Below are 22,511 nucleotides of genomic sequence, written 5' to 3'. Positions count from 1 at the left end.
GCAAATAAATAGAAAAAAATGTATGGGTCTTACATAACTTTTTACGTTAAATAACATGGGCTACTCCGTTTTTCGACATGCAAATCATATGCGTCCCATTTAGGTTGGTGAAGAGGATTTTCGGCCTGTAATTTTTTTATTTCAATTTTTTTACAATTTTCTCTACAGATTTATAAAATTTTAACAATTTTACGTAAAAAATATTAACTTTGTCCAAATCGATATTTCCAATGGTTTTCGAGTAAATTGAGTTTGAAAATTACTCTGCTCTTTAAGTTATTAGGCCAATAATTACAAAAATCTGTTTACCATGGCAAATAAAAGACTGACGTTGCCGCAACGCTTAACAATTTAAGTTATTGGTTATTGGTCAACTGTCAATTGAGCTTTGCAGTGTTTAATTAGTAAAAGTAGTGAGTGGAAAATTTAAGTATACAACATTATTACAACTCATAAAATGGAGTCGTATTCAAACACGGAAATGGCAGATATGCACTTTATGTACGGCCGTGCAGCTGGAAATGCATCAGAAGCGAGGCGTCTGTATGCGGCAGTATACCCGAATAGAAGACTTCCTTCTCGACAGGTATTTCAGAAGATCCATCAACGTTTAAGAGAAAATGGTTCGTTCCAACCAAATGATCGTGGCAGAGACAGATTTGTAAGAACACCGGTGATGGAAGAAAATGTATTGAAAGCTGTGCAGGACAATCCAAGGGTTAGTGTAAGAAGTGTCGCACGTATGCATAACATAAGTTTTTCCGTAGTTTGGCGAATTCTTTGCGAACAACTACCTACTTCATCATTTTCATATCCAGCGTGTTCAAGCTTTAAATCCGAATGACTACGAACCACGTCGGCAGTTCTGCCAATGGTTTTTGCGAAAATCGAGGTGGATTCCGAATTTTGCATCTCTTATTTTGTTTACGGATGAGGCAAGCTTCAGTAAAGATGGTTATGTCAATTTTCATAACGCTCATGAATGGGCTGAAAACCCCCACAGCATATTTCAGTCCAGACATCAGATTCGGTTTTCCTTCAACGTTTGGGCAGGCATTTTTGACGATCGGCTAATCGGACCGTTTGTGTTGCCTAATCGATTGAATGGTGAGGATTATTACAATTTTTTAGTTAACGACTTGCCAGGACTTTTGGAAGATGTCCCTTTAATTGAACGCTAAAGCATATGGTTTATGCAGGACGGGGCGCCACCTCATTACCTACATAATGTAAGACAACACTTAAATGGGTTGTATGTAGAAAAATTGATAGGTCGAGGAGGTCCTGTTCCCTGGCCTCCACGTTCCCCCGACCTTAACCCCCTGGACTATTTTTTGTGGGGTCAACTTAAGGCAAAGGTTTATAAAATTCCAATTGAGACCATTCAGCAACTACAGAGGAAATTGAAACCGCGTGCATGGAAATAAGGCAAACACCTAGAATTTTCCAAAGAGTTCGCAAATCATTGAAGCGTCGAGCTAGATTATGCATCGAAATGCAAGGTGGTCACTTCGAGCAGTTCTTGTAATTTAACTTATTATTACTAATTTTAATCCCATTATTTTCTATTTCACATTTAGCTATTGTCTGCAGTAGTAATTAGTTCTTTAATTAGTAACTGTAACTCTAAATTTAAATAGTCTTAGTTTATGTCTTAAATTATTTATTAAATGATCGGATCCTTCATAACTGCAATTTATTTAAATAATGTTACTGAATTTTCAAACTCAATTTACTCGAAAACCATTGGAAATATCGGTTTGGACAAAGATAATATTTTTTACGTAAAATTGTTAAGATTTTATAAATCTGTAGAGAAAATTGTAAAAAAATTGAAATAAAAAAAATTACGGGTCGAAAACCCCCTTCACCAACCTAAATGGGAGGCATATGATTTGCATATTTAACGTAAAAAGTTATGTAAGACCCGTAAATTTTTTTCTAGTTATTTTCGACCGTTTTGTCAATAACAGAAAAAAACCAATTTTGTTTGAGCCCTTTTAAGGGCATATAACTTCCTAAGGGTGCGTTTTAGGGCACATGTTAACAGGAACTTTTTGGCTTATTTTAATGAGTTATAAACGCAGCAGAAGTTTGGAACCCTATTTTAGAAACACCCTGTATAATGTATTCTGTGCATGATTCTCATTGCCATTTTAGTATTATAATAAATTATTTCAAGTTTAATTAAATTTTCTAAACTAACTTGTGAATTTTTTTGTTCCAGGTCCAATATCTAGCATATTATCCGTGAAATACTCATATAGGATAGTGACAGTACTAGGAGGTATATTCGCAGCGGCAGGGATGATTCTCAGTTTTTGGGCAAACTCAGTATATTACCTTTATTTCACTTACGGTGTATTAGTAGGATGTGGAGCAGGACTGTCTTTTCCACCGACTGTGTACATAGTGTGCAGTTATTTTGTCAGATTAAGAGGAGTGGCAAACGGAATCTGCATATCAGGATCAGCTTTCGGATCAATACTCATCCCGCCCCTGCTTCGATTACTATTGGTAACCTATGGTTACCGAGGAGCTGTGTTAATAATGGGTGGAATTACCCTGAATGTTTTCGTAGCTGCTCTATTTTACGACAAAGTAGAACTTCACATGAAGCGCGTGAAGGTCGAACCAGAACAAGAAGAAGAAATAGATCAATTCCAAGCGAAATTTATAATTAGTCAGGACAGTATGCCCTCACTCCATCATATTCCGCACAACGATTCTTTCCTAGAACACATTGAAAATTCCGAGGGAAATTTTAATAGAAGTGTTTCAAGCGCGACCGTTCAAAACCTAAAAAGTCAGTACAGGGAACGCAAAATTAGCATGCCTACTGGTAAAAATGAGGTGATGAAGGTCAAGGCTGGTCACGGGTCTAAGTATAACATGAGCAGCAATTCAACTCTGCACGCTGTACCAGAAAAAGAAAATGGTAATAACGCGATGGATATGTATTCCCATGGTAGGCTTCCAAATTCGCGGCGACGTACAGGAGTGCCTAAAAGGAGCACCTCCACAAGTTCTTTTCAATATGTTACCACTCCCTATCACGGAAGTACTTTGACTTTACAACCGGAGATCTTTGCTAGTTCTTTTAGTTTAAGGTCTTCCACTAAGACTCCCGAACATAAAGATGCTCCTAAAAAAACAAAACTATTTGATATTAGTCTGCTTAAAGATCCTCTATATTTAATCATATTAATTTCAAACGCCACCAACGCCATTAGCTATACGAATTTTATTATTTTACTTCCATCGTATGCCCAGTTTCTTGGCTTCAATAAGGACCAAGGAGCTTTGCTGTTATCAATTGTTTCTGCACTAGATTTAGTAGGAAGAATCGGCGGTTCAGCTCTGTCAGATTTAACATCATTCCCCAAATGTTTCTATTTTGTTGGTGGTCTGTTCATTTCTGGGATAACGCTTAGTTTAATGCCTCTATTTGGAGATTTTTGGGTTATCGCTGCATTTTGCTCCTTATTTGGTTTAGCTTCTGGTACATATGTTGGCATCACTGCAATTGTTATGGCAGATATGCTTGGGGAAGAACGTTTACAGTCGACATATGGAATGGGGTTATTTGTAAATGGTATTATACAACTCATTGGACCACCTTTATGTGGTATTTGGTACGAAATGACAAATTCGTTTATATCGTTATTTATAAGTTTGGGCATAATAATCATTGTAGGGTCCATGCTTTGGATTTTTGTTCCTTTTCTTAAAAGGGAACCCAATTCTAACGATGTAGAAGACGAATCGCCTTAGTTTTGTAATTCAAAAATGATGATTTAGTGTAGATAATTAGGCAAATGAAAATTTTAGATTTATTTCAATTAATTATTATTAGGAAATTAAATAGGATGGTTAAATTTAAACAGTGTAAAAAGTATGACTTCTTAGAAATATATATTTTCTGAGCAATTAAACGCCAAATACCAGATAATTATCTATTGTAGATAATGGATAGATTTAAATTATGAAACAAAATAATTTATATCTATACAAATAATTTAGTGTCCAAAGACATCCGAGTTTAATATTTTCTAAAGCACATTTGTAATAAACTTTTCATTAGAAATCCCAAAAAGTGTACATAAATTGTATTATATTTATGATAAGACACTCTTCTTATTACATCTCAAGGATGTATACAATTCTCTAATTAAAGAGATACTATCTATTTTAAAAACTAGCCATTTTAACTGAATTTATGTATACAAGTTGTTTTATAAATTGTCTGTTAGTATTGCGTTAATGTAAACTACTTGTCTTTTCTATTTGAATATTTTTCAAATGTGTTTTTAATTATAGTATTATTTAAGGATAGTAAAAGTCTATATTTTTACCTAAATCAAACCAATAAATGTACAAGTGTATTTAGTTCATTTGTGTTTAATAAAGCCACTAAATATTTTTTATTTATTTTCAAAGTATAGGTATTTATAATTAAGTACATTCCAAATTTCTACTCCAAATATGTACCTAAATATATATATTTTTAATACATTTTATATAAATATACATTACTTAAAATTCATTGTGATACACTTCTGTAAAAGGTAATTTAACATTATGTAATGTATAATAAATTTTTTAACTTTATTCATGACTTTCACTCAAATCACTAAAAAGCAGTGTCAGAACAGGCCATGTGGGAACCTGTGGGCTAAGTAGATTGGAACCAAATGGAAATAGCAGTAATGGTAATGTAGTACATAAAAATAAATGTTGCATTAATCATATACCAATTAAAACTTCCCACCTGGAAAATATTAGAATTAAAAAAAAGCAAAAAAACTGAGACACATCCATTTTCTTTTCAAAGGGGACATATGATGGCGTAAGTTTTGGTGTCTTGGAAGCTACCCCTTAGGCAGGGGCGTAAAATACCCTTAAATTTTTAATGGTACCCTATATTTTGGTTTGGATATGACAATAAAATCATCACTTAAAGAATAAGGCAAAATATCAATGAATGAAATGAATAAAAAATCATTACCTCAAGAATAAGACAAAAGATCAATAAATAAATGAAAGAATGTTATTTTATTAAGTGTTCAAATTAGTTTCCCTCCACTTCCATACAATAATAAAATCTTTACTCCACTTCCTCAGAAACATTTGAAACATTTCGGTTATTATCTGACGGCATTCTTCAACAATTTCTCGATAAAAAAAATTTGTGTTGATTTTTCGTTTATCTCTAAATAAAAAAACTCTCGTCTCGTCTTGTCTTGTCGAGACAATATCCCGTAAAATCATCATCGTGAAAATGGTTTATACAACTGCTGAAAAAGTTGAAATAATTAATTTGTTCTACAAGAATAATCACTGTGCACGGAACAGGCTGTATAAAATACTAAATACTGAATTTAGTAAAGTTTAAATTTCCTAAATCTAATAAGTAAAAAATGCCATTTCAGTTAAACCGAAACATAACCTAAACATTACAGACCTGTTTTTGTATGATAACCAGATCACGCGTGCCCAATTTTTGAATCATAAGGTTTTTTAGTTTAAGTACAAGGAACTAATTATATGTAACACGACACTGACAGAGAATCAAAATATAGGAAAAACTGATATAGATAGCAACGTTTTTGTTTTAAATTCGCGTAAAAATGCAAGCAATCGATTCCTGTAATAGATATTATCGAGAAATGAAAATCGAAAAAGATATTCAAGAAAAACTCGACCAAAAAATTTTTACTTTTTTCAGTCATCTGTGGACACCTGAAATGAATAAAATCGTTATCACTTTTTTACCATAAAAGTACAACTCTTACGGGAAAAAATGAGCCCTGATTCGTTTCTCTACGTCGAGCAAGAAGAGCCGATTTTCGAGATGACCTTTTTTTCGAAAAATCGATATAACTCGAAAAATTTTTAATATTTTTTAATTTAAAAGAAGATACTTTTTTGCTTGCCGAGGGTTACATTTACAGCAAGTAACAAGTTTCAAAATCTTAATTTGCAAGAGATACAGCAATAACAAAACAAAACATCGATTTTTGACGGTTTTTTCGATATATCTCGAAAAGTAATATAGCAATCATATATTTAAAAACATGAATCGATAGTTTTTTTTTAATATCTACTATTTTCTCATTTAACTTTTTTCTACTGGAGTTCAATTTTTTTTGTTTATTAGCGAAAAACCGTTTTTTGACTTTTATGAATTTTTTAGGTTAACTTCGCCGTTTATGAGTCACAGGAAAAATACACAACCTTTCTTATAATTTTTTTTCCTATATCACCATATTTTTTGTTTCCAGGTGGTATTTTTTGTAAGCTAGTCTACCTATTGATTAGACTATTATATCGAAATGCACATACGCCACATTGTTGGAAACGTTAATTCCAAATAAATACATAAATAAGTCCATCACGAGTTTTAAAATTATAATTAATTGTAAATTTTATTTACTTAGAAGCAAAGGGAATGCTTTATCCGAAAGAAAGATGCTGCATACAGGTTACCGCCTAAATGTCACCAATTTTTGGCAATACCTAATCGCATGTGTGATAAACGGTACATCCTCGATCACATTTAGTATTTATAACTATGTACCCTTCTAAAGAGCATATTTCTTATTTCTCTTATCTCCACATTAATCTTGTTACTATTTGCCTATAGACCTAATGCAAAATGTTAAAGACAAAGATTCACAAATAATTATATGAAACTGGAAATAATAATTTCCACTTTCTTTCTAACGAAGGATGGAGAAACAAACATTTTGACGTCACATTCAATTATTACTAATTATTTTGTTTACCGACCTTTCGATTTAAATCGAGGACATTGTTATTTGTTTGTTGAATACTATTTGTTTTTGGCTTTTTATTAGTAGACAAAATTTTGTTGCTCACACTTTAAATAAATATTATTCGAAAATTTTGTTATGTAAGATATTAAAATGCTGATGTTGATAAATTGACAATTAAACGATCTCTCAAATTGGCAATAAAAAATAATAATAATTTAAACCATTACTTATATAGGATTTGTCCGATCTATAAGAAAAACGACAAACATGATATTTGACAAACTTTGGTCAACTTTTTGAAACTTTCATATAATATATATTATGATTCAATCTACTTTCAATTTATATAACTCGATTTTATTGTAACTAACAATTTTTTTTTCACAATATATCACTGAAGTACCTACTTGATTCTGGTAGACAGGTTGATGTTATATACACAGATTTTTCTAAAGCATTAAATCAACCATAATATCTTCTTAAACAAATTAAGTACTTTTGGTTGCATATCTCCTTTAGCAGCAAAATTATTACTTCTTCTGTAGTGCCTCAAGGGTCTGTATTAGGACCATTGTTATTTAATATTGATATCAAAGATATTACGTCTAAATTCTGTTTTTAAAATTAAAAGGAACAATTTTTGAAAAAGGCAATTTGGCTCAATCGTCTTATTTTCACCCCAGGAATACCCCATCATCTTGTCGTCTGCTTTATGAAACACCCTGTATAATAAGTGTCAAATAGATACTTTATGTTATGTTTTATAGAAGATTAAATCCAAATTAATTGAAATTATTAAACAACATCTTCCGTCTTTCGCACATTATAAGAATGTGGCTGTTAAAATTTAAGTAGACCAAATTTATAAAATAGTTACCTACGCTATTTAACTTTATTACGTTATTTTCTGATTCATTTATTAAGTATATAGTAAAGCTGTAACTTGCACATTTTTATGCACTAAGTACTGTATTTATTACTATTGGTAAAATAAGATCGCATGCAATGGCCAAAGCGCAGGTGTATTTATTACTATTGGTAAAATAAGATCACATGCAATCGCCGAAGCGCAGGTGTGTTCTCTGACAAAGGCGATCGCGCCGTTATTGATGGCGTTGTTTATGGCCTAAATGATTTGGGACCGACGATGACTAGCCCTCTTCGTCCTGCCTCATCGCTGTAGACCTATAGTACGATCATATTCGATGCAAAGTAATAAATCATTGCCTGTCAAGGGAACCAATGAAGTACGCTTTTAAGGGTTTTACAATTTGAATAATTTCTTTATACATTATGAAGGGACGAGGGGATCAGTTCAGATCTGGCACCCTTGTTGCTACAAAAATTCCTTTATACTCATAAACTATTTATTTTAAATGTAATTTATTATAAATCCAATTTGTTTCCTAAATTTCACATATGTACTACATTTTACCTCTGTACGCGCCACTGTTGTTTACTTGTTTTTTGGAAGCGCTCTCTAATTGACAGCAAAGCTCGCCAGGTTAGTATTTGACGTATAACCGACCAGTTCGTACACTCGATGCACCTGGGCGACTACAGCTACTACCAGAACACAGTGCGTATGCAGCGGTATTTCAGATTTTACATTGAATTTCATTTTAAATTTGAAATGATTTATCTTACGCCTCCTAAAAATGATGACACGATTTTCCTTTGATAAAAGGCCGACAATTTTTTGCTCTACTTTGCATCGTAGACGATCCTACTATAAACAGCCTCGTGAAGGTGGGCTGCATCCGTCGTCGACCTCGACCACAATGTAGCTGATGTAAGCACTTTGTGGGATCTCCTCCTGTTCTGGCTAACCCCCGTCGGCAGGGGGCCTCTTCTTACGCTCTTCTCGCTTCTTTCTTCGCCGGCTTGTCTAACCCCCGGGGCTGTTTAGGAGTAGCGTTGAAGCTACGAATGCGCAGCTAGGGTGCGCTTCGGTGGGATGGGCTTTGCCATTGTCTATTCTTTTCTGTTTTTGGTCCTGGCTATTCCTGAAACTTAAAAGTGTTAGTGTCGATTTGGGTGGGTAATGGTGTTGGGGTGGTCTCTCCCGTCGAAAAGTTGGTGTCTAGGTTGTTTGTGTTTGTCTGTCGCGTTGGGTATCTGTAGTGATCGGCTTGCCTAAGGAGGGGATTGTCATGTTTCGCAACCGCGTCAAAGCGCTTTTCGGCGTTTATTCGTATTGTCTGGGTGGCGTTCGTGTATTGTATGTCCCGTAGAATGTTTCTTACGTACTCGAGCGAAGCGATGGTCGTGCGTAGGACTATGTTCTCCACATCCTGGAATGACTTTAAAAGGCGTAGGTTAGCTGCGGTTGAAATACCACTTTGATAAGCGTTCGCTTATTCCTTAGGCTGAGTGTGTTACTACCCTCGAATTACATGGAACGCCACCGTCTCCACGATGTGCGGTTTCCACATAAGTCGCTGGTCCATCATCACGCCCAGTTATTGCGTCTGTCGGCTTCAGGAGACGGGCTCCTGCGATAGTGTCAGTATGTCGAGATGGTGGGAATTCAGCGTTTTGTGAAGATTATCGCGGTGCTTTTGTTGGGGTTAATTTTGACTTTCCACCTGTTGCACTAGGTTCCAAGTTAGTCTAATGATTAGAATAGAATAGAATAGAATAGAATAGAATAGAATAGAATAGAATAGAATAGAATAGAATAGGATGGGATGGGATGGGATGGGATGGGATGGGATGGGATGGGATGGGATGGGATGGGATGGGATGGGATGGGATATAGGATAGGATAGGATAGGATAGGATAGGATAGGATAGGACAGGAGAGGACAGGAGAGGACAGGAGAGGACAGGAGAGGACAGGAGAGGACAGGACAGGACAGGACAGGACAGGACAGGACAGAACAGAACAGAACAGAACAGAACAGAATAGAATAGAATAGAATAGAATAGAATAGAATAGAATAGAATAGAATAGAATAGAATAGAATAGAATAGAATAGAATAGAATAGAATAGAATAGAATAGAAACTTTGTTGACACTGTCATATACAAAAACTGTACATTTTTTGTCACAACTATTACACTAAAAGAAGACCTTCAAATTAAACAATGAGTTTTGGAGGAGGGTAATGGATAGTATTGCGTAAGTGTTTCTGCTTAGGGAGGGTGTAGTATGTCGGAGCTGTATATGGTGTAGAAATGTGGGGATAGGACGTTGCTTTGGGAAACGACCGCTTCCATGGGTTGGATTGTAGAGAAACGTTTCTTGAATTTGAATGCGGAATTTTCAATGGTGGAGGTAGGACATGTGAGCATTTTTATCGATAGACCTGCATGCCAAACCGTATCTTTGGCCTTTGTGACAACCAAGAAAATAGGTCCAATTAAATGTCTCCTGCTGAAGGCCGCAGTGATGTTCTCAGGAAAGCGTAGGATTGAAGTTCGGTGAAGTGACTGAGGGCGAAAAGCGAACTGTTCGTTAGGAATGACTCGCGGTTCATTGGAATGGGTTTTTAGGTGGGTAAGAATTATTTTTTTAATACTTTGCTCATAGCCGGGAGTAGGCTGATACGCCGGTAATTGGATAGGAAGGTGTGGTCTTTGTTGAGTTTGGGGATAAGTTTGCTGTTTTCCGGCATGTAAAGAAATGTCTGATTCTAAGTGTGGCGTTTCTTATGTTGAGTAGGACCATGAGACCCTTGTGTGGTAGTCTTTTTAGTATTGTGTTGTGTTGGGTCCGGAGGCTTTTCTGTTCCTTAAGTGTCGTATTGTTTGTCTGAGTTCGACTGGGGTTATTGGTTGATTGATATTGTCTGACTCTCTGTCGATGCGTCCGGCAGTCTATACTACAGTTCCAGGCTGTCGGCTCAGGCTTTTCCTGGTTCGTGTAGACCACCCCCGTCGATTGGGGGAATTCTGTGTCGAGTGGGCGTCGCAGAGCCTTCTACGTTTTCCAGAGGCGTTTGTCTTGCGAATCCAGTGACTTTTTGGTAGTTCAGCAGAGGGACTTCGCGTTGAAGTCCCTGATGGCAATCGTCTGGGGCCAAGATAGGATTTGATCTAGGTCTGTGTCAGTCAAGTATTAGGAGTCGAGGGTGTGGTAACAGGACACCACCGCAACGTCTCCATGTCGTAGCGATCTCACCGCTATCGCAACGACCTCGATGTTACGAGTTTGCAGCTGATAGTTGTCGACTCACTTCTTTTACTAAGAGTGTAAAGCCACCCACGTTGTCGTCTCTGTCTTGTCTATAAATGTCATAGTTTCGGAGGTCTCGCCGAGTTTGGTTTCCTGGATGGTCTAGACGATTTAGGATGCCCACCAGTTCCAATTTTCTGCCTCGCAACCCGTCAAGTTCCCAGGACGAAATTCTCAGAAAGGAGGGTTTGATAAGCCAACGAGCCATTAGAAGTTGGACAATTTTGGTGGGTTTCATTGTAGTGTTTTGGGGAGAGTTTTCTTTGTCACGTCGGCGTAGGATGGTCCGGTGGCTGGAGTGGGGGTGAGTAGTAGTGGTTGTTTGTGTGTGTTTTCTGTTATTGTCTGTTGTTTGTTTTGTGTTGTTGTCTTTGTCTATTTTGTTAGGGCATCCTATGTAGCTGTCTGAGTGTGACCCGGCGTAATTTGCAACCTGGCAGGGGTGACTTTTGACTTTTTGGACTCCTGCGTTCTGTGGCTTTCGCCACATTTCACGCATTTTGGTGCCGCCGTGCAGTGGGACTGATTCCAGTGGGACTGATTCCACATATCACCACCCTCAGCGTTTTTTTTTTTCGCCGAGGGTGAAGGTGTGGTACTCCTCACCTTTGTCACTCAATGTTTTTGTTAACTGTCTTCTGTTGGGGTGTTGGGGTATATGACTACGCCATCATTAGTCAGTTTGGCCTTCTTGTCGTTTATGTTTTGTGTCGTCAATAGTTTTTGTATTTGTGTCCAGCGCCCCTGTTTTCGTAGAATTACTGGGGGAACTTATGGGAATTTGTCTGTCTGTTTTTGTGTGTCTTGTTGTGTGCTTGTAGTCGGTTTGGGTGTATAGGGACGTGTGTTGTGGTTTGGGGTTTGTTTTGTGGTTTAGTCGGTTGTTTTATGTTTGGGTCCTTTTTGCGTTTGTCTGTGCGTAGGGGAACGGAGGTGAGTGCGGAAATGTGTATTTGGGTATGTTGTCTTGCGTTTGTTTGTTAATTAGATTGTCAAGATTTTTCTCTAGTTGAATTGTGTTTTCATCCGATTGTTTTAGAATTGTTTGCATGTCAGCAATTTGTTTTGTCAGTGTCTGAATTTGTAACTTTTGTCTGTCGTTTTGTTCGGTTAGTTTACGTATTTGTCTGGTTAATGTTTTGTTTTCGCGCTTTTGTTGTTGTAGTTTGCCATATAGGTCGGCAAAGGGGTAGGTACTTAGGGCACCCCATGAAGCTGGCTAGGTGTGGCCCGGCGCAATTTGCATACCTGGCAGGGGGAGCAGCACCGAGTTATTTGTGTGTTTTGGATGTGTTGCCTTGTGTTTGTCTATTAATTAGGTTGTCAAATTTTTTGTGTAGTTGTACTGTATTTTCGTCTGACTGTTTCAGTGTTATTTTCGGCAATTTGTTTTGTCTGTGTATCGATTTGTAAGCTTTGTCTGTCGTTTTATTCGGTTAGTTTGTCTTCTCACTGTTTTGTTTTCATGTTTTTGTTGTTGTAGTTTGCCCTATAGGTCGGTTTTTGTCGTGGTGGTTTGGGAAGTTGAGGAGGTGGAAGATGCCCTTGAGGCTGACCTCTCGCTGGTTGCATCGTCGTTCACGTGGATGTTTGTATAGTCGTGGTTAAAGTCTGCCATGTTTGTTTTTGTGTGTGTGATTGTTTGCGTATGTGTGTTCGTCGTGTTAGGGGCTCCCCTTTCGTGTTGTTTTGTGTTTTTTTCGTGTTATTTGTCGGAGTCACAAATGTAAAGGGAAAATATACAACAGTAAAAGTATCGCTAACTACTAAATAAAAAAGAGGACTTTCCTGTTTAGTCAGCTGACGTTGGGCCTTCACTTCGCTGTTCCTCGCACTAGACACTTACTGCTTCACTGCACAAAACACATTCGTACAGCTCGGCCGCTCGCTCGGAATTGTCGTGATCGCGTAGATACGTTCTCCGCTTAAGTTGGCGTGTTTGGTTGGGGTTGTGCATCGATGAAGCTTAGGAAGCACAGTGCTACAGACACCCTTAGGCTGGCGGAAAAAATAATTGGGTTGGGAGTTTGGGACCGTTTTCGCTGTTGCTAGCTCCGAGGAACGTTAAGGGAGGTGTGTATGTGTGTCGTTGTTTTCGTTTCTTGATCCTGGCGATTCCGAAACACAGAAAAATTTCGACTCACCCTGTGTCCAGGAGTTGATGTTAATTCTTCTGGTTAGTGGTCCACTGCATTATAGGTCAGCGGGTTGCTATGGATCTCGAAAAGCTTTCTCACGCGTTGTCTGATCGCTTCGAGCTGAAGTGAATATCAGATCCTGGCAAATGTCGCTGTTTTGAACGAATCATGGGCCAACGTAGTGCAACATTGTCGACAGTTTGCACCCGAGCTAGGTGCGTCTTTGCTGCGTATTCCCATGTGAACACAGCGTATGTCAGCGGTGGCTGCAGTACTGCTCGGATGAGGGTTGACCTGGAACCACATGTATGCGTCATAACGAATCCGTTGTAACCACGTGATCATCACCTACAAATTGTGTGCCAGCAGAGCGACTTGACACTCCGTCAAGGTCAAAACGGATGAAAGTTGGTTAATTTCAATTTTGTACGTATCACGTATCCATTAGAGCGAAATCGTTGTAGCAGAATGACAACTACAGTACAGACTAACCTGTCGAAACGATTTGTTTGCCTTTTGCTGTTCATTTGTATGTTTAATTTTAAAAAAATGGGGTAGTCTTCCCTGATACTTTTTAACACATTATTCTCGTAAACATAAGAGAATAATTAAAATGGATGCAATGCTCATGTCAAAATAAATACGGATCCGTATCACGGACGTTCTATGTGAACAGGCTAAATTTCACTTATGTGTTATCACGGATATGGATATCCGTGATAACACGTCCATGTGAATCCAGGCAGAGACGGCTGTCCCTCCACAGCACAGTATACTAATCAAATCAGTAGGCAAAGCTACATTTCCTGCGTCTTCCATATTTCCACCATTTTGTTAGCAACTGACAGATATTACGATTGCTGTTCTCATACATAGATCTAATATGTTTTCATTATTGTATATGTAACTAACCGCTCTTATACTGTTGTATTCCACCCTTCGAGCGAGCTTCAGAATTTCAGAACACTCAGTATATTCCTAGAAGTCGTCTTGTACCTACAGATATGCCTGAGACCGTTGAATTGGGAAGGAGGAACAATCAAATTCGCCTACCTTTCCAATCCAAATCGAAAACCCGCCACGGTTGCAAAACTAATCGCCGTCGGCCGGGCAAATAACCTTACCTCCGTAAGCCCTTTTACGAAGACGGGGAAAATTTCACTGATGTTTCCAATTTCCCCTTCTTTGGGCCGAAAGGACCGTCTTCCGAAGGTCCCACCGCTCTGGCGGTCGGATGCGATGCTCGGTAGCCTAAGCCGAGACCGCGGGTAGAGTTTTTTCAAAATGGAAAAAAACTACAAAATCCCCGATGCCGACATCAACTATCCGGAGAGGCCAGAGGGGAACGAGATCCGACGTCGACAGTGACGACGGGCGCTTTTTACTGGAAATTTTGACGGATGATTCACGAGCGTTCCGCCAAAAGTATGGAGATCGGAAGAAAGCGATCGAACGTATACTTCCGACGTTTGTAGTTCTGGGAGTACATGGTGCGAAGAAAGCGATGTAGAGCAATATGTAACAATAAATATTCTATGGTAAATGTCTTGTATATGTTAATTATGACCCTTTGTTGTCTGTTAATTATGTTCAATAAAACCTTTTAACATATCTTCCACGGTTTGATTGAAAAAACCTTGTCATCAAACTCAAGACCTTTTGGAGCTCAAGCTCACAGGCTCGCTTAACGAGGCTGCCATTCCTCGACGCGGATATTTATAGTGCCTAGCAACCACTACTCGCTTCACGAGACATACCACCCGAGGTAGCCTAGCCTGAGGTGAAGACCCTGTTCGATAGCCCCCTGCATCGAAACAGCGGTAAATTCCAGGATCCTTTTTCAGACCTGCGATACCGTCCGAGACTGACCACCTCCGACGAAGATCCTGTGCGATAGCCTCCTGCATCGACACAGCGATACCCTAGGCGCCTCCAGAGACCTGCGTACCGCCCGAGGTAGCACAACCTGAGGCGAAGATCCTGTTCGATAGCCCCCTGCATCGAACAGCGATACATTCAGGCTCCTCCAGAGACTTGCATACCGTCCGAGGCTGAGAACCTCCGACGCAGACCTTGACTCCGATTGTGCCGGCTCCATCGAGAGACCCGCACCTCGGTACAGGGTACATACATAGGCCCCTACGAGTCCTATAATTTAGACTCTATCGAGATCTGCACATCCGAGGCAACTTTCCTCGTCAAATCTCTAGGCGGTCACTCGTCGAGGCAACCTTCCTCGTCAAACCCCTACGAGGCATTTTCTTTGTGACCCACGGGCACAAAGTAATAGTACGCACATCATTGCGGCGGCGTACTTCCAAATTTAGCAGAAGTTGTCCTTGCTTCTTAGGGCTCCCTCAAGAGACCCATATTTAAAAGTAGTCAGTGTTTCTACAAGACTACTACAAGACTTTCGGAGCAAAAGAGTTTGCTCCGACGTTGTCGTACGGGGTAAGATGTATCCCTGCGACGCGACATCGATATCCAGTGCTGCGAGGATTGGTGCCCTCGAAGGTACAATAAATAAATCAGATCGTGATTCTTTGATCAAGACTGAGCTGGACGAGACCTCGTCCCCATCCGGAGAGACCAGCGGTTGCGCGGACTGCCCTCACGCCTGTTTGCCGGCGAAAGATCTCCCGACACTCCGGGTGAAAGAGGAAATGGACTCTTTCCCCAACGCTATCTCGATGTTGCGTGAAGAGTTGGAGGGGCCGAAGGTGGTAGCTCGCGGAAGTATGCGGAACGGCGCAGCCACAGCGCCGTACGCGTTGAGGTCCGCTGCTACGCGAGTTATCGATACCGCCTCGACCACCCCTCACGACGCACTCACGGAGCCCAGTAGCACTTACGAGTTACTACGAAGTGGGTCACCCACGAATACTCGGGACGAGATTATACCTACGTACCAACTGGTAAGGTCTGGGGAATCCCATGAGCCCAACCACGGTTCGCGTTCTGGTCCCGATAGCAGCCTACCTCCAATATCGGGTGTCCCGGAACGTGGAGCCGTTGGCGACGACGATACAGTACACACAGCATTACTACGAAATGGTACCCATCGGGAGCAATGCGCATCTCGTTCGGGTACCATGGCATGCGAAAACCCCTTAGCCGACTATGTCGTAGGTGACGTAGCCGGCTCTTTCTATCTCGGCAATTCTGGTACATCGCCCGTCCAATCTCACCAATCTCATGATTTCCCCCGAACATTCGATCACCGCCTAAGTGGTCCCTATTTAGAAAGTCTAACCCGACACGGCGCTCGACGTGAGGCTCGACGTCTGTAGGCCATATCCACCACAGACCACAGTCACTTGAAAATCTGATGCGACCTGGCGTCCCTAGTGACGATCCATTAGAACTCCGGGCGTCTCTATTGCGGACCCAGGTCAGGGAAACCAATAATTCAGATCATAATTCACGACATGGCGCTCGACGTGGGGCTCGAAGTTCTGCTTCGACGTCTTCGCGGCGAGCCCAGGTCGCCGAATCCCCTCACAATTTTCAAATATTAGGCACAAACGATCATATTTCACGACATGGCGCCCAACGTGGGGCTCGATTCGAACTCCCGATGTCTCCACCGAGGACCCATGTCGATCAAACACTATATTCCGATCAAAGAATACGACAATACCTTCTTATATCCCAGCTTTATCTTATGTTAAGTAGTTATTTAGTTATCTTGTGCTTGTATCTTTTATTATTGATTATTTATTTATAAATAATACTATACCCAATAAATAGTTGATAATAATAAAAAAAAATTATAGTAGACTTACATTTTAAAATCTGCTTAGAAAATAAATACGCTTTCGTAATTTTTTGAAGAAATTTATAAAATTCAGACCGATTTTATAATCTACTGTAAATTATTTATGCTGGAATCCAACCAAATAACTAAACCTGTATTTAACAAAAAAATGTAAGCTTCTCTTAATAAAAAAAAGTAAATTTACGTGTAACACTGCTACATAGCTAACAATCTCTTTACCTTGGATTACATATAATAATTAATCACAAATTAATGTAATTAAAAGTATTAAAACCACGAAACAGAACAGGTTATGTTTACTCTATCGGATCCGCCAAATTCTTGGCGAGTTTTTCTAGGGTGGGGGTATTTAAAAATTGCCATACGTAATTCATTCATAAATCATTTAAAATTCCATACTGATTTGATTAGTATACTGTGCTCCACAGTAGCGGATAAAGCTTCACTCTCACCGTACTTGCCTTGCGCACCACAGCGTTGACATGCGGCTTCCATGTCCGCGTGCAATCCAGAGTTACCCTTTAGTAGGATCATATTCGATGCAAAGTAATAAATCATTGCCTGTCAAAGGAACCAATGAAGTACGCTTTTTGTTTTACAAATTGAATAATTTCTTTATACATTATGAAGGGACGAGGGGATCAGTTCAGGTCTGGCACCCTTGTTCCAACAAAAATTCGTTTACTCTCATAAAATATTTATTTTAAATGTAATTTATTATAAATCCAATTTGTTTCCTAAATTCCACATATGTACTACATTTTACCTCTGTACGCGCCACTGTTGTTTACTTGTTTTTTGGAAGCGCTCTCTAATTGACGGCAAAGCTCGCCAGGTTAGTATTTGACGTATAACCGACCAGTTCGTACACTCGATACACCTGGGCGACTACAGCTACTACCAGAACACAGTGCGTATGCAGCGGTATTTCAGATTGTACATTGGATTTCATTTTAAATTTGAAATTATTTATCTTACGCCTCCTAAAAATGATGACACGATTTTCCTTTGATAAAAGACCGACAACTTTTTGCTCTACTTTGCATCGAATACGATCCTACTATAGACACTTAACGGTGGTCGCCCACTGGACGTCTTCCCCGTTAAGTTTTACGTATCCTTGGGGATCCGTCTGGTACCTGCGCAAAAACATAATACCTGTGCTATTCTCCAGGTTCAACGACATCTTCCATCTATTTGATCAGTTCTCCAGTCGACTGACAGCTCTGTGGATATGTCTCTTCGCCATCTCGGGATTAAGGGAACGGGCCCCAATGGTGGTGTCATCGGCTTAGGAGCACACGGTCGTGTATTCTGTCCTGTGCAGAACGGCTGTATGTTGAACAGGTACGGTGATAACACGGCGCCTTGGAGAACGCCTACTTCGATGTCTCGATAGGTTGATAAGGCCGTTTTAGTATTATCTTTTGGGATAGAGGCATATTTGGTGTTAATTAATAAAGAGTTCGAGTTAAGACAAATTTATTTTCTATAATTATAATAACACAGCCCCACAAAAAAAATTGAAATTATTTTCTCCGATATCTGAGGAGGTGCACTTTATGTTTTTGGGGTTGCTGAATCGGAATCCGGGGTCCGTTTAACCCCATCACGTCAGGGTCAAGGGCATCTGAAGGTCAAATTGCGGAATGACTATTAAAAAATCTGGAAAAATTTATATATATGTTTTCGGGGTCGCTAAATCTGAATCTGGGGTACTCTTGACTTTGAAGTGTCAGAATCAAGGTCAAATAAAGGTCAAAACCCTAAAATTTGATGATATGATATTTTTGACCCCGGATTCCGAAAGAGCAGAAAATTTTACATCCAAATACGTATTTACCACAAACATAACAGAAATGATATGGGGTTTTTGGGTTGTCATGCTCATGTCTATGGGTTCTACTACTTGTAGCTTTATACTCTGGTGAGGCCAAGGTAGCCACCTCAACAGAGCCGCGGTCACTGGATGACGACGCCTGCGGGCCCGCTTTCCCACCCTGACCAGCCGCCGATACTGGGGTTCCATCCCCCTGCATCGTAAATTTCTCCGTTGTGTTTGCCATGACGGCATACGCGTCCTGTTCCAGGGACTTTGCCGGATAGCGGGACAACTCCGTTGCCCGCCGTCACCACGGGGAGGTGCCCTGGATGCAAACACACGGATGAAATTTTTCACTCTTTCAGAATCCGGAGTAAGAAAATATTATATCGTTATATTACGACGTGATTGGCTCAAATGAATACCAGAATCGTGATCAACGACCCGAAAAATATCAACTCATCAAAGACCCAAGATCTCAATTTACAGCCAAAAGCTGGAAAATGGATTTGATTTTGGATGACCATCACGTGACCTACAAAGGTCTGTTCTAAAAAAAAAGTCAATACATATTCGGACGTAAAATTTTCTGCTCTTCAAGAATCCGGGGTCAAAATGATCATATCATCAAATTTTAGGGTTTTGACCTTTATTTGACTTTGATTCTGACACTTCAAGGTCAAGAGAACCCCAGATTCAGATTTAGCGACCCCGAAAACATACATATAAATTTTTCCAGATTTTTTAATAGTCATTCCGCAATTTGACCTTCAGATGCCCTTGACCCTGACGTGATGAGGTTAAACGGACCCCGGATTCGGATTCAGCAACCCCAAAAACATACAGTGCACCTACTCAGATATCGGAGAAAATAATTTCAATTTTTTTTGTGGGGCTGTGTAATGTAAGTTTTACTTTGTAGAAAAAATGTATTGTCATTGCTCGGACGACCAGATCTAGGATCTTTGACCCGTCACGTATTACATTTATTGCAAAGTTGCAAATGGCGGTTAATGACAGTATACCATTTCTACTTTGCACGAAGCTACCTACCGTTAGAGGTAGGGAAGGACTCCGCCAATTTAACCAAAGTCGAGCATCTTTGCCAGAAGGCCATCGTACCAGACCCTGTTGAAGGCCTTACCGACGTCCAGAATTTTATTCATGCTTCAATAATTTCTTAAATGTTCAACCATCTTACAAACATTTTCTTATTCCATACTTTACGGTAGGGATAATCCATCTGATATCGTCTTCTTGCAACAGCATCGTTTTGTCCTGACAAAAAGTAGACTCTATCCATATCAACTCTTTCTTGATTCGTATACATGCTTATTTGTAATATCATATAGAAACATAAAAATTAAAACACTGTACCGTCACTAAACAGTGAAATAAATAACTTTATAAGGTTATACACTTACATTACACAAACATCTTCCCGTAAACCTAACTGAAAACTAAAATAAAAATGTAGCAGAATGAAGCGGTGATGACGTCTTCGGCTATTCCCATTTCGCCGAATTAATGTGGCGGTTTGTTTTTCCCGTTTACCATCTCGTCGAATCTCGTCATATTGTATCAACTGCGAGGTCAACTGACAGTTGCGGCAATCTAACTGAAAAACATTTTTTTAAACTTGAACTCCCTGTACACCGTCATTAACATTTTTAATATCAAACAATATACCAGTTTTCTAACATTTGACAATAAAAATCAACCATCTTGTTGATGGTATGTTTTATTGATCTTTAAATTTCAGATAACAAATTATAAAATAAATTAGTATACCTAGTAATTACTTACAGACTGTGTTCCTACCGTGTCATTTAATGCGAGCCGGTGCATATGTTGAAATTGCACAATATCAAAATTGCTATGCAAAAAAAACAACGCATGCGTATGATAAACAAAAAACGTTTTACATAAATAAGTGGATAAAGAGAAATGAACAACATTCAGGTTATTGTTTTATTTTGGTTATCTTTTCCTAACTTTAAAATCTAAAATCATAGAGTTGTCTATGTAACAGTTCACGTTCACTGAAAGAGAACCAAACCAAATGAAATCAAATAATCTAGTGTTGGGACTATTCGAATGCAAATTACAAAACTATTCGATTCTGCCAAGGTCTCGAATGCATTCGATTCTGTTGAAAGTATTCGAATAGTCATTTGTGCTGCGAATTGCGAGCTGCAGTGCAATGTCTGATTTTAAATACCTCGCCAGCGCGGCGCGTGGTTCATGTTCACCGAATGCAAACGACACTGGACGAATTCGAATTTGATACCCTGCTGAAGCAGCTGGCTAATGCAAAAGAAACTCGAGCACTCGCACTCGCACTGTATTCGAATTGAATGTTTAATATAATGAATGACCAAAGAAATTTGAATTACCTACCTACGTATTATTAGAAGTGTTCACCTAGAAGTCTCGAATTAAATAAATTAATGAATAGAATAAAGCCAATCATAGGTTAGGTTACATGGAAGCTAATTTTTATTCTCTTTGAAATAAAAATGTGTTTAGGTAAATAAAAAATATTTTAATTAAAATGTAAATGAAGTTACATAATGTAATAACAGGTGCAATCATAAAAAAGAAGTGCATATTATGTACCTACTTAAATGTAAATATATATATAATATGATTTAGGTTTATTTATCTATGCATAAATCCTTGCGGCATTCAGTTGAGATATAAGTACAAAGTGAAAAGCGAATGCGAGAAGTCGAGAACCTAATCTATGAATTATGCGAGACTTGACTTGAATTCGAATTCTCTGTATTCGAATGATTATTCGATTCTGAAAAGTATTCGAATACAAGCTATTCGATTCTGAATTTTCTCGATTCTGCTCATCACTAAAATAATCATTAACTAGCCTTTCCGTTCCATTTACGTGCCTTGTCACAGTCTGACCACAGTATAGAAAGAACTTGAGCGAGCAGCCGAGCTGTACGGACGTGTTTTGCGCAGTGAGCATAGAAAATATAGTACTAACGTTAGTACTATATTTTCTATGGCAGTGAGTGTCTAGTGCATCGAATAGCGATGTGGAAGTCCCACACCAACCAACCTAACGGGTAAGTCCCGTTTTTATTTAATAGTAATTTTTATTTTCTGCTGTTATACCGGGTGTGGCGTCTTTAGTGCAGAAAAAATAAAATGCAGATTCCTAGTAATATATGTAATAAAAAAGCCTTATATAAGAAATTCATATATCCGCGTTTTGTCAAGAAAATTGAACTTCAATTTTGTAGCGAAGAAATAAATCTTAGTCCGGTCCTGGTCAAAAAATGTCATGCCATTCGATTAACATCAGCGCACGCTTGCCGAACCGAACTTAACAGAGAGTCGAGCCTTTGCGCAAATCAGTGTTGTCAAATTAAAATGTATGAAATACATACAAAAGAGATAAAATGTTTTAATGCAATAATAAATAATTTTGGCCAGTTTAATACAATTTTCTCGTTTTAATTAAAAGGAAAAATAAACATAAAATTAAATTAGTTATTTCACTGTAAATGATAATGTGCAATCCCAGACAAGAGGTTTGTAGAAACAAAGTACATGGTGTTACGGTGGCCATCCTATAGGACCAAATCGTCCTATCCATCGCTGAGGAAACTTTCGATCCAGGATGGTTCTAACCTCTTGCGTGCTGTGTGGAGGAGCTCCATCCTGAAGATACCACATACGTGCCCGTATGTGTAGTGGTACATTCTCCAAAAGTTGAGGCAATTGGTTTTCCAAAAAGTCGGCATACACTGCTCCTGTTAAGCGGCCTTCGAAGAAATAAGGACCCACGAGA

The 22,511-nt window shown here is 38.9% G+C and overlaps 1 protein-coding gene across 1 annotated transcript in view; it reads left to right on the top strand.

The window, feature by feature from the left end:
- LOC108909922 (monocarboxylate transporter 13-like) overlaps positions 1-4,611 on the top strand; it is a 75,419-nt gene extending 70,808 nt beyond the window's left edge. The window contains exon 3 of the mRNA XM_018714395.2: positions 2,228-4,611. Within this exon, the coding sequence (XP_018569911.1) occupies positions 2,228-3,774 (1,547 nt within the window). The 3' untranslated portion in view covers positions 3,775-4,611. The remainder of the gene's footprint in view (positions 1-2,227) is intronic.
- Positions 4,612-22,511: the final 17,900 nt, after the last annotated feature.

The sequence above is a fragment of the Anoplophora glabripennis genome, unplaced genomic scaffold (assembly GCF_000390285.2).
Source record: "Anoplophora glabripennis isolate ALB-LARVAE unplaced genomic scaffold, Agla_2.0 scaffold424, whole genome shotgun sequence".
NCBI classification, from domain to species: Eukaryota; Metazoa; Arthropoda; class Insecta; order Coleoptera; family Cerambycidae; genus Anoplophora; species Anoplophora glabripennis.
The sequence above is the reverse complement of the archived record's forward strand: the minus strand, read 5'-3'. Positions and strand labels throughout refer to the sequence as shown.